This window comes from Zalophus californianus, chromosome 17, assembly GCF_009762305.2.
Source record: "Zalophus californianus isolate mZalCal1 chromosome 17, mZalCal1.pri.v2, whole genome shotgun sequence".
Taxonomy (NCBI): domain Eukaryota; kingdom Metazoa; phylum Chordata; class Mammalia; order Carnivora; family Otariidae; genus Zalophus; species Zalophus californianus.
The window spans coordinates 56,499,300-56,513,185 of NC_045611.1; the positions used below are offsets into that span (position 1 = coordinate 56,499,300).

At 46.3% G+C, this 13,886-nt stretch overlaps 1 protein-coding gene across 1 annotated transcript; it reads right to left on the minus strand.

Annotated features, from left to right (window-relative positions):
• Positions 1–1,562: 1,562 nt before the first annotated feature.
• LOC113936291 (T-cell-interacting, activating receptor on myeloid cells protein 1-like) lies at positions 1,563–13,313 on the minus strand. Its single transcript, XM_035724917.1, is given in 7 exon segments — positions 1,563–1,684; positions 3,803–3,872; positions 11,718–11,944; positions 12,233–12,393; positions 12,395–12,518; positions 12,649–12,684; positions 13,253–13,313. Coding segments are annotated over 7 exon segments (801 nt in total).
• Between the last annotated feature and the right edge of the window lie 573 nt (positions 13,314–13,886).

Here is a 13,886-nt window from a genome sequence, read left to right on the forward strand (position 1 = left end):
CGGAGTGGGAGAGTGAGAAGCAGGCTTCCCGCCGAGCAGGGAGCCCGATGCGGGGTTTGATCCCAGGACTGCAGGATCATGACCTGAGCCGAAGGCAGACGCTTAACGACTGAGCCACCCAGGCACCCCCTGGTAAACTGGTTTTTAAACAAAAATGCCAAAATAATTCAGTGGGAAAAGAATAACCCTTTCAAGAGATGGTACAGGAACAATTGGGTTAATCTGTTTGTTAAAAGAATGAACCTTGACTCTTACGTGATACCATCTCTATAAATTTTGAAAAGATAATAGACCTAAATGTAAGGGGTAATACTATCATACCTACAGAAGAAAACAAGGATTCACAATCTATGTGTGGCAGAAATTTCCTAGATAGAATACAAGAGCTCTAGCTGTAAAAGAAAAACTTTCATAATTTATAGACTTCATGAAAATTCAAAACTTTGGCTTTTAAAAAGATGCAAAATTTCATTTAAAAGTGCAGAGAGGAGTAACAGACTGAGGTAAATATTTGCAGTACATATCTGTTAATAATGGACTTGTGCCCAGATTATATATATATTCTTACAACTCAATATCAAGAAGATTAACAACCCAATTTAAAAATGGGCAGAGTTGGGGTGCTTGGGCGGCTCAGTCGGTTAAGTGTCCGACTCTTGATCTCAGCTCAGATCTTGATCTCAGGGTCATGAGTCCAAGCCCCACGTTGCGCTCCATGCTGGGCCTGGAGTCTGCTTAAAAAATGGGCAAAATCCTTCATCAGATACTTCAGTGGGAATATATACATATATCCAGTAGTACATGAGAAGATGCTCAATGACATTAGCTGTCAGGAAAATGCACAGTAAAGCCACATTGACCAAATAAATAATGATCCCAGAAACAGATCTATATACTTATAGAAGTTTGCTTTATGACAGAAATGGTACATCAAAACAGTAGGGAAAAGATGTTCTGTGTTACATAAATTAATATTCTGTTGGATTAATCTTTATGCCCAGGCCTGTCCTCTGCCCCAAGTGAGGAGTACAGAAGAGGAGACATCATGTTGTCCTGGAGGGGCTCTCAGCAGAGGTGAGAATGCACGACCCACTGGAAACTGTTCAGGGTCAGTGGGTCCAACTTGATCAAAACCCATCATTCCCCCGGACAGCTGTGGGGCCTGTAGGTAGAGGACAGAGAGAGAGATCAGGGGAGGGAGGAGGAGAAAGAATGTCATTTCTCCTGGCCTCCAAGCACAGGTTCTCCACCAGGGGAACACCCTGCTCCCCATTGTCTATATCTAGGGATGTCTGAGAAAGTACAGTAGTACTTGCCTTTTTTCTTCTTCCACACTTATTGTGGATTTTAGCTGGCGTTTAGTGGGGAGGGAAAATAGATGCTAAGTGTTTCTATAATCAATAGGACAGTCACACATGGTAAAGAAGTATCCCGCCTAAAGGCCACTGGCCCTCCTACTGAGAAACAGGAAATCTCCATGATACAGTTTGGTGCTTAAAGAACCCTGTATCACTATAAAAGCCCATGAAAAAGATAAGTACTCAGATGCTTTATGTGGATCCTCATGGAGACTCCTTCTGGCTATGCCAGGCTTCAGCCAGCAAAATCCTGGTGATAATCAGAAACATGGCAGCGAGACCCAGTCGGATGAGGTTAATCTTGGTGTAATCCCCCAGTGTGGTACCTGGGAAAACAGAGAGAGAATGAGGTCATCACTGATATCCCTTCTTCTCAAATGAATCTACCAGCTGTGACTCTCACACACCCACTTGTGTTTCCTGGCGTGGTCACCTACCTGTATCTTCACTGAAGTTTTATTCATTGAAAACATAGGCTTTCAAGAGGGCTGTAGTGGTCCTTCTTTTGCCTTCTTTTCTTTATATTCTCTCTGCCTCATCTCTCTTTCTTCGTTTATTTGCTCTTTATTTCATTTCCACCTTCCCACTCTTCCTTTCTCCCTCCATAGATTAGGAATTAGTCTTAGGAGCACACAAAAAGACTTAGAGGGCTTTTAGTGGTTTCCTAGGGCTGCTGTAACAAAGTCCCACAAACTGGGTGACTTAACATAACAGAAATGTATTATCTCACAGCCTGGAGGTTAGAAGTCTGAAGTCAGGGTGTTGACAGGGCAATACTTTCTCCAAAGACTCTAGGGAAAGATCCTTCTCATCCTTCTCTCTTTGCATCTTGCAGCTTCTGGAAGCTCCAAGCCTTCTTTGGCTTGTGACAGCATCACTCCAGAATCTCTGCCTCTGTTGTCACATAGCTGTCTTTCTTCTGTGTGTCTCTGTGTCTTTACTCTTCATCTTTTATGGACACCAGTCATATTGAGTAAGAGTCTTCCCTAATCCACTATGACTTCATGTGGACTTAAATGATTATCTGCAAAGACCAAGTAATGCTATTACCAAATAAGATCACATTCACACATACCAGGAGTTAGGAGGACTCAAGCATACCTTCTGGGGGGCAAAAATCAACCTATTACAGCATCAACAGAGTACTGAAATCTAGTAGCTGGCCCAGTATCCTCCTCAGAGCACAAAACTCAATTTCATACAGGGAGTGAGCTCAGGAATTTTGGAATTCAGCAGCTAAGCATCTGGGTCATGGTGTATTTCAGCTGCATCTAAGAAGAGCTTGAGACTGGCAGTGGCTCTGATTCCTAATGAGGAGCCTGTGCATGTGTCATCCCTCTCAATAGAGCTGGGCATAGCTATTGCATATAAACAGGGAATGTCTCACCTCATGCATCCCATTTACTGTAGACTCCATCTCTAAATTCAGCAGTAACAGTATTCCCTGAGGCAAGGTCCATGGAGAGAAACTTGTAATGATGCCACCAACTTTAGAAAGCCCCCTCCACCTCTCATTACTGACCATACAGACCTTTATTTCTAATTATAAAATATTCACTGACTGTGGGAAGAATCAGTAAGACAAAAAGGAAGTTATAAACTGAGAAATTAGTGTGTAGCATCCAGGGAAGCAGAATTATAGTAGGACCCAAAAGATAATTTTATTTATTTTTAAAGATTTTATATATTAGAGAGAGAGAGAGAGAAAGCATGAGCTGGGGGAGGGGCAGATGGAGAGGGAGAGGCAGACTCCCCACTGAGCAGAGAGTCCGATGTCAGCCTCAATCCTGGGACCCTAGGATCATGACCTGAGCTGAAGGCAGACGCTTAACTGACTGAGCCACCCAGGCGCCCTGAAACAAAAGATAATTTTAGAAGGCAACAAGTAGTATGGGCCAGGATATACAAGTATGTACTGCATCCATGACAGAAAAGCAGTCTGCTGGGGAAACACCACATTTGGAGAACAAGATAGAGTCATCGAGAATGAAAGTCACTCATACCAAGATAAACCAAAATTGTAATAGCTGCAGACAACAGTAGAAGGCATTCTGCTGGTGACTAGCTTAGTAATTTTAAAGAATGACATGAGAAATCATCCAAGAATGCAAAATAGAAAAGGCAAAGAAATGGAAATTACAAGAGACATAAAAAGAACATAATGGGCATGATGGAGAAACGAGAATCAGAGACTAACAGAACACTCCCTGATTTAAAAAAAAAAATCTGGCGCCTGGGTGGCTCAGTCCCTTAAGTCTCTGCCTCCAGCTTAGGTCATGATCCCAGGGTCCTGGGATGGAGCCCCACATAAGGCTCCTTGCTCAGCGGGAGGCCTGCTTCTCCCTCTCCCACTACCCCTACTTGTGTTCCCTCTCTTGCTGTCTCTGTGTCAAATAAATAAAAATCTTAAAATAAATCTTTCTTAACATCATGTAAAACCTTACCTGTTACCAGGATTTCAAGGCGGTTACTGGGGTGTGAGGCCAAGAATGGAGCCTTTCGTAGTAGACACAGCTGTAGTTTCCAGTGTCATTGTCTGTCACATTCTGAAGGGAGAAGTCTGCTCTTCCTTCAGGTGTCTGGTGCTGTACCTGCTTTCTAGTACTTGTTTTCAGGAGAAGAAACATTACATCTTCAAGCATATTGTCTGGCCTGTAGGACTGCAGAGCCACATTTCTTCCGGGGTTCATCTTATGCCTTCCGAGGGCCTGGAGAGAAAGTTTGGGCTAACTTCCTGTCAGAGAAGGTCACTTCCTGTAAAGAAAGGTCACTTCCTGTCAGAGAAGGTCACTTCCGGTATCGGAAGCTCGCTACCGTTAACAGAAGGTCATTTCCGGTAGCAGAATGTCGGAGGTAGCCTGGTTTCTCTTCTTCCCTTGACCTTCTGGAAGGCAGTTCTCACCTGATCTTGGCCCTCTTTCAATACCAAGGCAGGGATATGACTCCCACCAACGCGTGGATTCAACCAGCTGATTCCAGATTATTCTATTTTTCTCAGTTGGGGGCATGGAGGGTGAGAGCTCCTCATCTCCCAGGCTTCTTTTAGTTCTGCCTCATTCTCTGTGCCAAGGAAGACTGTATTTGATGCCAAAAGTCATCCTAAAGTACCCCCACCTCACCTGTAACCACCAGTAGAGAAGTATCACTGGCTGGAGAGCTTCTGAAAGGGGCCTTTTCCATGGAGTATTTGCAGGTGTACTTCCCAGCATCAGTGACTCAGGTTAAAGAGGTAGATTTTAACCTGGATCCCTGTAGAACTGGTTAGCGGCATGGGATCCAAGAGTGGCTTTCCTTCCTTTCTGAAAACAAATTTTACCTTCCTGATAAGAGTAGAGCACATCAGAATCACATTACTCTTGGGAGATACCACCCAACTGGGGAAGGCACTGAGAGAAGGCTTGGGAAGCAACCCTGGAAAGAAGTAGAGCTCAGGTCAGAGGACATACTCACCTGACATTCCGTTTAGAGGAGAAGGAAAGGATGGGGAATTTGGGATGAAAAAACAAGTAACATTTAAATAAGAAAAAAAAAAAAACACCAACTATTGTGTCTCTTTGGCCAACACACAACCCTGTAAAGGAATCACCCATGAGATACAAGCCATTATTGAGGGAGAAGATTCCTGGTCACTTTATGCCAGATGGCCATGTGTAATGGCAGGAGTTGGCTAGAGTCAGACCCAGTCACTAGGCTTCCCCATGGTTACTGCTCCTCTCTCAGGTGGAGCAATTTAGAACATGTAACACAGGCTGTAGAAGAAATGGCTAGATTAAATGCAGTTTGGGATAGAGGATGGTAATAGTATGATTTGTGGAGTATCTGTGTGGGGTGGATACTTTTGCCTGAGTGCTAAGATCTCCTGGAAATTTATATCATATATATGAATATTATTGTAATAAGGATATTACGTTAACAAGGAGAAGTAGGAGTTTGGGTGTGTGTTTCTAAGAACAGAAATTTCATTTCTTTCTCCTGTGTGGAGGAACAGTTTGGTGTTTCAGGGGGAAGGTGAGAAGTTACTGGGACTTTTAGGTGCAAACAGATGCAGACATGAAAATTAAAACTGCGGTCTGAGAAAATGGAAGGTAGTGGACGTGTGCCAAGGTGTGTGAAGGAATGCTATTGCAAAGTCAGAGGATCCCAGGAAATGGAGGAAGGACAAGTGTGGAGACAGCAGAGGCCTGTGGGCACCTGAATCCACTTGGAAGCTGCACATGGAAAGCAGCATTGACCCCCACTTCTGGACGGAGCCTGGTCCCTGTGCATCAAAGCCCTGGGGGCCTGGACCTTTGTCCCTCCTGCCTAGTCCCTGCAGAATGGGTGGAGCTCCCAGGACAGACACGTGCCACCTCAGATGTTGCTGAGAGTAGGTAAAAGGTAGAAGACCTACATCAACTTCATGTAACGGCACAGAGCAGAGTGAGCAGAGTTAGTGATGAAATGAGATTTCCTATGGGAGCAAGTGTGATGTTGTAGAGTCAGAGAATATGAAGGTACTTTAAGCTGTCTATAGTTGTTGGAAAATCAGGGCAAAGGGAGGAATTGAGGTGTGAGAACCCAGCTTAGCCTATAAATTAAACTTAGTTAAGAAAGAAATATCATAAAGCATCATGAAATGATTTTAAGTGAATTCCTCCTAGAACTTAATGCCCTCAATGTGCCATCTCCCAGCTAAGGACCACACAGCGTTCTGAAACATTTAGACCTCTTCAGTTCCTGCCTCAACACCTGCCCTCACTCACCCCTGCAGACACTGCTGGGGTGGGGGGGACCAGGACCCTCTTACCTGCCTCTTGAGTGGGGTGTCCCTTTGAGGCTTGAGGGCTTCACCCAACATGGTTTGAAGAACATGTTGGTTGGATACACACTTGACCACCTGGCTTCTGATCTAACTGGCATCTCGTGCCAACTCTGCACATCACCTATACAGTGATAAGAGGAGACCATTCTCAGAAGTCTTATCTCACAAGGGGTGGGTGCCTTGGAGCCTGATAACAGGGGCACACATTCTGCCAAGGACAGAAGAGAGCAGGGACCTGCATTCTTCAGTGACAGATGATGGAGAGTTCTGCATGAGCGATTTCCAGCAGAAATAGCACCTGAGCCAGGGAGGTGGGGTGATAAAAGGATTCATTCCCCCATGGAAATAACAGTAATCTTCCTGTGCATACACAGTCTCTCGTCACTGTGATGGCCCTGCAGATGGCCATAATTATCCTCATTGTATGGACAAGGAAGTCAAGCCCCAGCACCATGTGATGTATTTCAAATACAATCGACCAGCATATGCAGGAGTGGAGACTCCAGAACATACACCTGATTCACTCCTCTCCTGGAAACACAATCAGAAGACCTAAGAATGGAATCCTTTTCATTTTCCCAAGGTGGAGGTCTGATGTAAAGAGAGCCCTATAGACTATCCTAGAGTCTAGGGGTCAGAGAAATGTGGTAAGAATTCAGATCTAGGGATGCCTGGGTGGCTCAGTCGGTTAAGCGGCTGCCTTTGGCTCAGGTCATGATCCCAGGGTCCTGGGATCGAGTTCCACATTGGGCTCCTTGCTCAGCGGGGAGCCTGCGTCTCCCTCTGCCTCTGCCTCTCCCCCTGCTTGTGCTCTGTCTCTCTCTGACCAATAAATAAATAAAATCTTAAAAAAAAAAAAAAAGAATTCAGATCTAGTCATGGTGCCCAAAAACAAGCTGAAAACCACACACTGTCCTTGTCTGAGGAAACTAGGGTTTTTGGCACCTGCAAATAAACATCCTGAGCTGTACCCCATTCCACACCCAGGAAATTTTAAACAACTTTATGAAGATGTAATTCACATGGCTGCCATATAAGTTCACCTATTTACTATGTACAATTCATTGGCTTTCCTATATTCACAGATATGTGCAAACTTCACACAGTCAAATTTAAAACACTTTCATGACTTCAAAATGACACCCCATTACTCTTCAACTTTTGTTGCATTTCCCCACCTCCCCCATCTCCAGCCCTAAACAACCACTAAGCTACTTTCTCTGTGGGTTTCCCTATTCTGGACTTTCATATGAATGGAATCATGTAGAATGTGGTCTTTTGTGGCTGGGCTTTCACTTGCCCTGATGAGCGGCTCCTCTTTTATGCTTTAGAATTTCCCCTACTCAGCATCTGTTCAATCACCCCAAGGACATTTCTGTTTTGGAGATGCCATACTTGTATCCATTTTAGTTTCCTGTTAGAACCCAGTGGAAACAGTCATGACTTTAGAGGCAGACAGGCTGGGCTTGCATTTTGACTATTCTGCTCATTCTCTGTGTGGCCCTGAGCAGGAACCCTCAGCTGTCAATCTCAGGGTACTCATTTAACCCTGTGGGCCTAATTCCCACCATGCAGGCCTGTTTGCAAGGGTCAGAGTGGTATTTCCCACAGGTTGGAATATGAACCACAGGTGCTCAAGGAGATGATTTTAGGCAACACAGTGACACAGTATCCTATAGCTTTGATCACAGCATCAAAAAGTTATTACCCTTTCAATCAAACCCTTCTGATTACATCAAGGAGAGATCATTTATGGCATACTTTAGAACAACTTTATCTCTGGCTCATTGCCCTTTATAGCTAGGAAGTGGTCAGCCATGGGCTCAGAAACCTGAAAAGAGCATAAGGCTAAAATGTCCTAACATTTTCTGCCTTTCCATAGTATTATATATTTGTATTAATTCTCCTTTATCAGGGAGGTGACACTACATTATTAAACTATTGCTAAGTAGTTTCCATTTTCAAATAAATACCTTTATTTAAAGAAAAATATTGACTCACTGTCAGTAAATTATTAAGTAAAGGTGGTGTAGGCATAGCATACCATCACAAATGTGAATGTACACATTTGGATATTGGCAAAAACTTGAGTGGTGGATGGATGTAAAGCCTCCAGCATGGGTCCTGATGTGTGTGAAGCAATCAGTAAATATAAATTGACGTTATTTGTTTGGTATTCTTCATATCTCTCAATCTGTCAGTCCACCCTCATCTGGAACCCCAGCACACCATCCTAAGGAACTTACCAAAGCAGAGGAAGGAAAGGAGTTCCAGGGTCATACTGGCCCTGCAGCCTGCTCTAAGGTTCCCTCTTCAGCTTTGCAACCATGGGATGGAGGGAAGCTCAGTGTGGGCAGTGACCTCTTTCCTCCAGCCTTTCCCTTCTTTCCTCTCACATGACCCACAGGTTTTGTGTCACACCTACATTCAGGAAATGAAAATAATATGACATAAAACATTCAGAAAATGACAGAATTTTAAAGATGGAGAACAAGCCAGTGGTTGCAGTGGTGTTGGGGAGAGAGGTTGGGTGTGACAGTAAGGCACACCGTGAGGAACATCTTAATGGTGATAGACTACACCAGTATGCTGATTATACCAGTGGCCAGATGAATCTAAATGTGATAAAACGATATAGAACCCTACACACTGTACTAGGGTCAACTTTTTGGTTTTGATATTGTGATGGACATACAATGGAACCACTGGAGAAACTGGATGCAGGGTGCAAGTATCTATATTGAGTTTGCAATTTCCTGTGAATCGAATGATTTCAGAATAAAAGTAGGATCTGATTGAAGAGGAAACACAGTCTAAAGTAGACATGGGCAGTCACACATTAGGGAGCAGGAACATCATGAAGGCTCTTCCATACATGGCCAAGGCAGATACTGCAGCAAGAAGTGGTTATAGACTGAGCAGCTGGTGTCTGTCTGATGTGCCACCCATAAGTCCAGAGTTCTGTCCATTTTGACCACTCTTGACCAAGTAGCAATGAAAGGGGTCTGTTGTCAGGAGGAACCATGAGTTTTACTACTCATTACTCTCTACTCTGATCAAAACTGGGTTTTTGTAAGTGTATTTCCCGGGTTATAAGAGAGGAGATAACAGTTCTAGAATAAGAATCAGTATTTGTGAAAAAGAACAGGATTATTAACAAACAACAGATCTTGAAAATGAAAATATTGAGGATAACACTTTACACCTGCACCAGAAGATGAAGACCCGTTGGGTGCACCTCAGGAGCAACTTGATGCTGTGAAACTGAGAGGAAGTCTCCCCACATTAGATAAAATGTTGGGACTATGTGAAATAAAATTTAAGACATGTGTGATAAATACAGAAATTTAAATACTTGACTAATTGCTGGTCCAGAAGCACAAAATAGAGAACGGGGAGAAGTCGATAATAAATATGCAGGAAGCAATGTTTTCCCCACTTTTCAATGGAACAACAGTTCCTACAGAAGTTACTACACAGGTTACCCAGCCTGACTCTGAAGCTTTAAGTATTTTTTCAAGTCATCCAAATTTATTAGGTGTGTCTTTATTCTCCAGCCTGTCCTCTGCCCCAGGTGAAGCTACAGCAGGAGAGAAGCCATCTCTTGTCCTCAAGTGGTTCTTCATAGAGCTAAGAATGCAGGTTCCATGGGACTGTTAAGAATCAGCAGGGCTCTCCACCGACATTCATCCTTCCCTGGGCAGCCAGGGGCATGTGGGTAGTACAGACCTGAGGTCAGGAGAGGGAGGAAGATGAATATTATTTCCCTGCCCTCCTAACGCAAGCTCTCCACCAAGGCAACACCACCCCACTCCCATCCTCCATATCTAGGGGTCCTGGAAAAAGTACAGTAGTACTTGCTTGTTATCTTCTTCCACAATGACTGGGGCTTCAACTGCTCTTTAATGGGAAAGAGGAACGGTGCTAAATGTTCCCACAATGAACAGGACAGTCCCATATGGTGAAGAAATATCCCACCAAAAAGCCATCTGTGTGCATGTTGAGAAACACAAAAAGTCCCATGGTAGAGTTTGGTGTTTAGAGAACCCCGTGTCACTACACCAGCCCATGAACAAGAGAGGCGCTCAGCTGTTTCATGTCGATCCACGTGGAGACTCCTGGCTGCACCAGGCTTCCACCACGAGAGCCCCCATAATCACCACAATTATGGCAGCCAGACCCAGTCGGATGAGGTTGCCCATGATGTAATCCCCCGATGTGGCATCTGGGAGAGAGAAGAGGGTGAGCACCAGCTGGAAAGGAGCATCCCTCCTTCTCACGCGGATCTGCCCAATGTGAATCTCCTGCACCTGCTTGTGCTTCCTGGACAGTGGTCAGCTGTACCTTCACTGACGTTGTAATCACTCAAAACACAACGTGGGATTTCCTGAGAGTTGTGGTGGGTCTTCCTTTGTCTCCTTTCTATTCTTTCTGCCGTACCGCTCTTCCTTCAGTTCTTTGCTCTTCATCTCATTTCCTGCCTCCCACACTGCCCTTTCCCCCTTCCCCTTCCTTGTAGTAGGAATCAGGCTTAGGAGTAACCCCAAAACCCAAAGGTGCTGCACGGAGAATGAAAGTAGTTCAGGGCTCCGTCTGCTCCCCTCCTCAGAGCAAAGACTTAGTGCAGCCAGTGAGCTCAAGAAAATTCAAGCTTAGTAGCTGAGCATCGGAACCACCAGGCATTTCATTTCAGCTTCACCCAAGAAGAGTTAGGGCTCACCATTGGCCCTGACTCCTAGACAGAACCTGTACTTGAATCTTCCAGCTCACACATGCCATGAGTGCAGAGTTCGTGTCTGAAGACATCAGCAACAATGCTCCCTGGAGACAGAGTCCATGGGGAGAGACCCGTGATGACCCCACCAAGCCCAGGATGCCCTCTGCATCCCTCAGCAGCCCCCGCCCGGACCTTGCTTTCCAACTACAGAACGTTCGCTGACGACAGCACACCCGCAAACATTTACATCACCGAGGAAGCAGGGTGTAGCATCCAATGAAGCAAGAAGATCAGTTTAGAAGATACCACGTCTATGCCAGAAAAGTGGGCGGCTGGGGGAGCATCGTGTTCTAAGAGTGAGAAAGGTACCGCCATGAAGTTGCCATCAGCAGGATGTCCCACAAGTCTAAGTGACGCCCAGGGTGGCAGAAGGGGCTCTGGTGGTGGTGGGATGGATCGTTTGGAAGAACAGCCTGAGACATTCTCCAAGAATGCAAAGCAACAAACGCCAAAGACTAGAAACTAGGAAAGGAGAGATTTAAAAAGGAGATGGCTCGGGAAAGTGAAGGAGAAACAGGAATCAGAAAGTAACAGAAAAAATGCTCGCCAGTTAAAAAAAAAAAACAAAGATTCACACCTTAAACTAATACAGTGTTATAAGTCAGTTATAGGTCAACAAAACAGAAGAAAATAAATAGCCAAAATAAAAACAAACTCATTAATAAATTAATTAAATTTTTAAAACGTCCTAAGAATCATGCAAAACTTCACCTGTCACCCGGATCTCAAGATGATCACTAGGCTGTGAGGTCAGGAAGGGAGCCCTCATCAGAAAGTACACACAGCTGTAGTTCCCGGCATCACTGACTGTCACAGTCCGGAGGGAGAAGTCCGTCTCCTTCCCTGCAGGACTCTGGACCCGTATGGGCTCTGCTGCCCCTGCCTTCAGTAGAGCGAACATTACAGGCACGAAAATATTGTCTGGCCTCTGGCACTGCAGGGTCACGGTGTCTCCTGCGGTCACCTCACCCCTTGGGTGGGCTTGGAGGGAAGGTTTTGTTAAATCTCCTGGAAGAGAAGGAGGGCTCCAAGGTCATGGGGAGAAGCCCGGGGTCCCCCACCCTCCCTTGTTCTCCTGGCAGGGGTTCCCGCCAAGTGGGCGAAAATGACAGATCCCTGGTCTCACCCTCTTTCCACTCTGACTGTGGGAAGATTTCCCCAACAAGCCCTGGATGAAGCTGAGCCAGGTCATTCTGTTCTGTGTTTCTCCATCTCCCCTCGTTCCCTCCCTCCCTCGGGTTCCTCCCGCACACCTGTCCCTGCAAGACCCTATGTCCCTCCGAGGCACCTCCTCACCTGTCACCAGCAGTAGGAGGACGTCACTGGGCCGCGAACTTACGGACGGGCTCCCTAGTCTGTAGTACTCACAGCTGTACTCTCCAGCATTGTCGGTTTTTAGGTCAGTGAGGTGAAATTCAGCCAGGCCCTCTGTGGAAGCCCGTGATTGCACGGACTGCAGTGGAACTTTTTCTGAGAACAAAGTTGACATTCTTGGTAGACGTTTGGCACTGCAGTGTCACATTACTCTCGCGAGGCACCACCGAGCTGGGCCAGGCCCTGAGGGAGGGCTTGGGAAGGGACTCTGGAAGGAAGCAGATTTGGGGACAGGATTTGGTGCCCTCGTCTGCTGTCAGGAAGCCCCTTGAAGGAAAGAGAAGGGACATGGGGACTTTGGAGTGAAGGGGAGGGAGGGTCTGACTGAAGGAACTCACCATCAGTTGTCCTGCTTCCTTGGCCGGCACGCAGCCCTGCGGGAGAGAACCATCCATGAGACCTGAGCGTCCACCTGGAGCCCCGTCCTGAGGGGCCTCCCCGGGGGCTGCTGCTGAGCTCGGACCCTGGAGGTCATGCATCTGGGGCTTCTCATTTCCCCACACTGGACTGTGGCTGCAGCTGTGCTCTCGGCTCCTTCCCCACTCTCCCAGAAGGTCTCCTGTGCGGCTCACTCCTCCCACGGCCCCAGGACCTGTCCTGGTTCCGCAGATGTTTACAAGCCCCTCTCTTCTCAGCTTCTGTCCTGAACCACTCTCAGTCTTGCATTTCTGTCAAGCTGACGTTACTGTCTGTGGACCCCCCACTTCACCCTGGGGGCAGGAACCATGAGCAAGATGTTGTGGGAGCACAGGACTTAAATGTGACCCTAACCCACCTCTGAAGTTATTTGAGACCCTGGGTGGACCCGAGGGTCTGCTGACAGTCTCGCCTGTGCCAGAAGAACCCTCCTGCTGAAGGCTGCTTGGTGCTTTGACTGACATAGACTAAGATAGATACCCTTGGTTTGTAATTAAGAGAGCTCAGAAGCTATGGACCTCATACCGTGGGAGACACAGGATGTCACTGCCTGTGAGCAGTCAAAGGCAGAGACTTTGTTCTTCATCTCAGCATCCCCACTGTCTGTGCAGGTCCTGGCACATAGTAGGACCTCAACAAATGCACACTGACCGGCGGACGAGATGCCCCGCGTAATCACAGCTCAGCTTTTATAAGGATGAGAAAAGATGCAACCTCACCCTAACTTCCCCATCTTCCTCCCACCAGGCCAGCTCCATTTCCAGACCTCACCAGGTCACCCATGTCCACTTGTGAGTCAGGATTGGCTCAAAGATGGAGCGAGCTCTCTCCTTGGACGAGGCTAGTTAAGTCAACCTCAGCCTTTAATCTGATGACTTTCTGATCCCATCTTTGCCATAATGTCTTTTCATCTTTTGGTGTTCCAACTAGGACAGAGGTTACTGCTTGGTCCTCTAAAACAAGCCTCAAAGAATCCACATGGATATCCCAGAAAGGGGAAAACCTACCTCCCTCCCCTGTCCCACACATGGGTCCATCTGTAGGGTACCCCAACTCAGTTGTTCTCAGCCTTGGCTTCACATTGCACTTTCCTAGGGGGCGGGGGCAGTTGAAGATCCCAGGGCACAGACCCCAAACCACAAAAGCCTTGAATCACAAT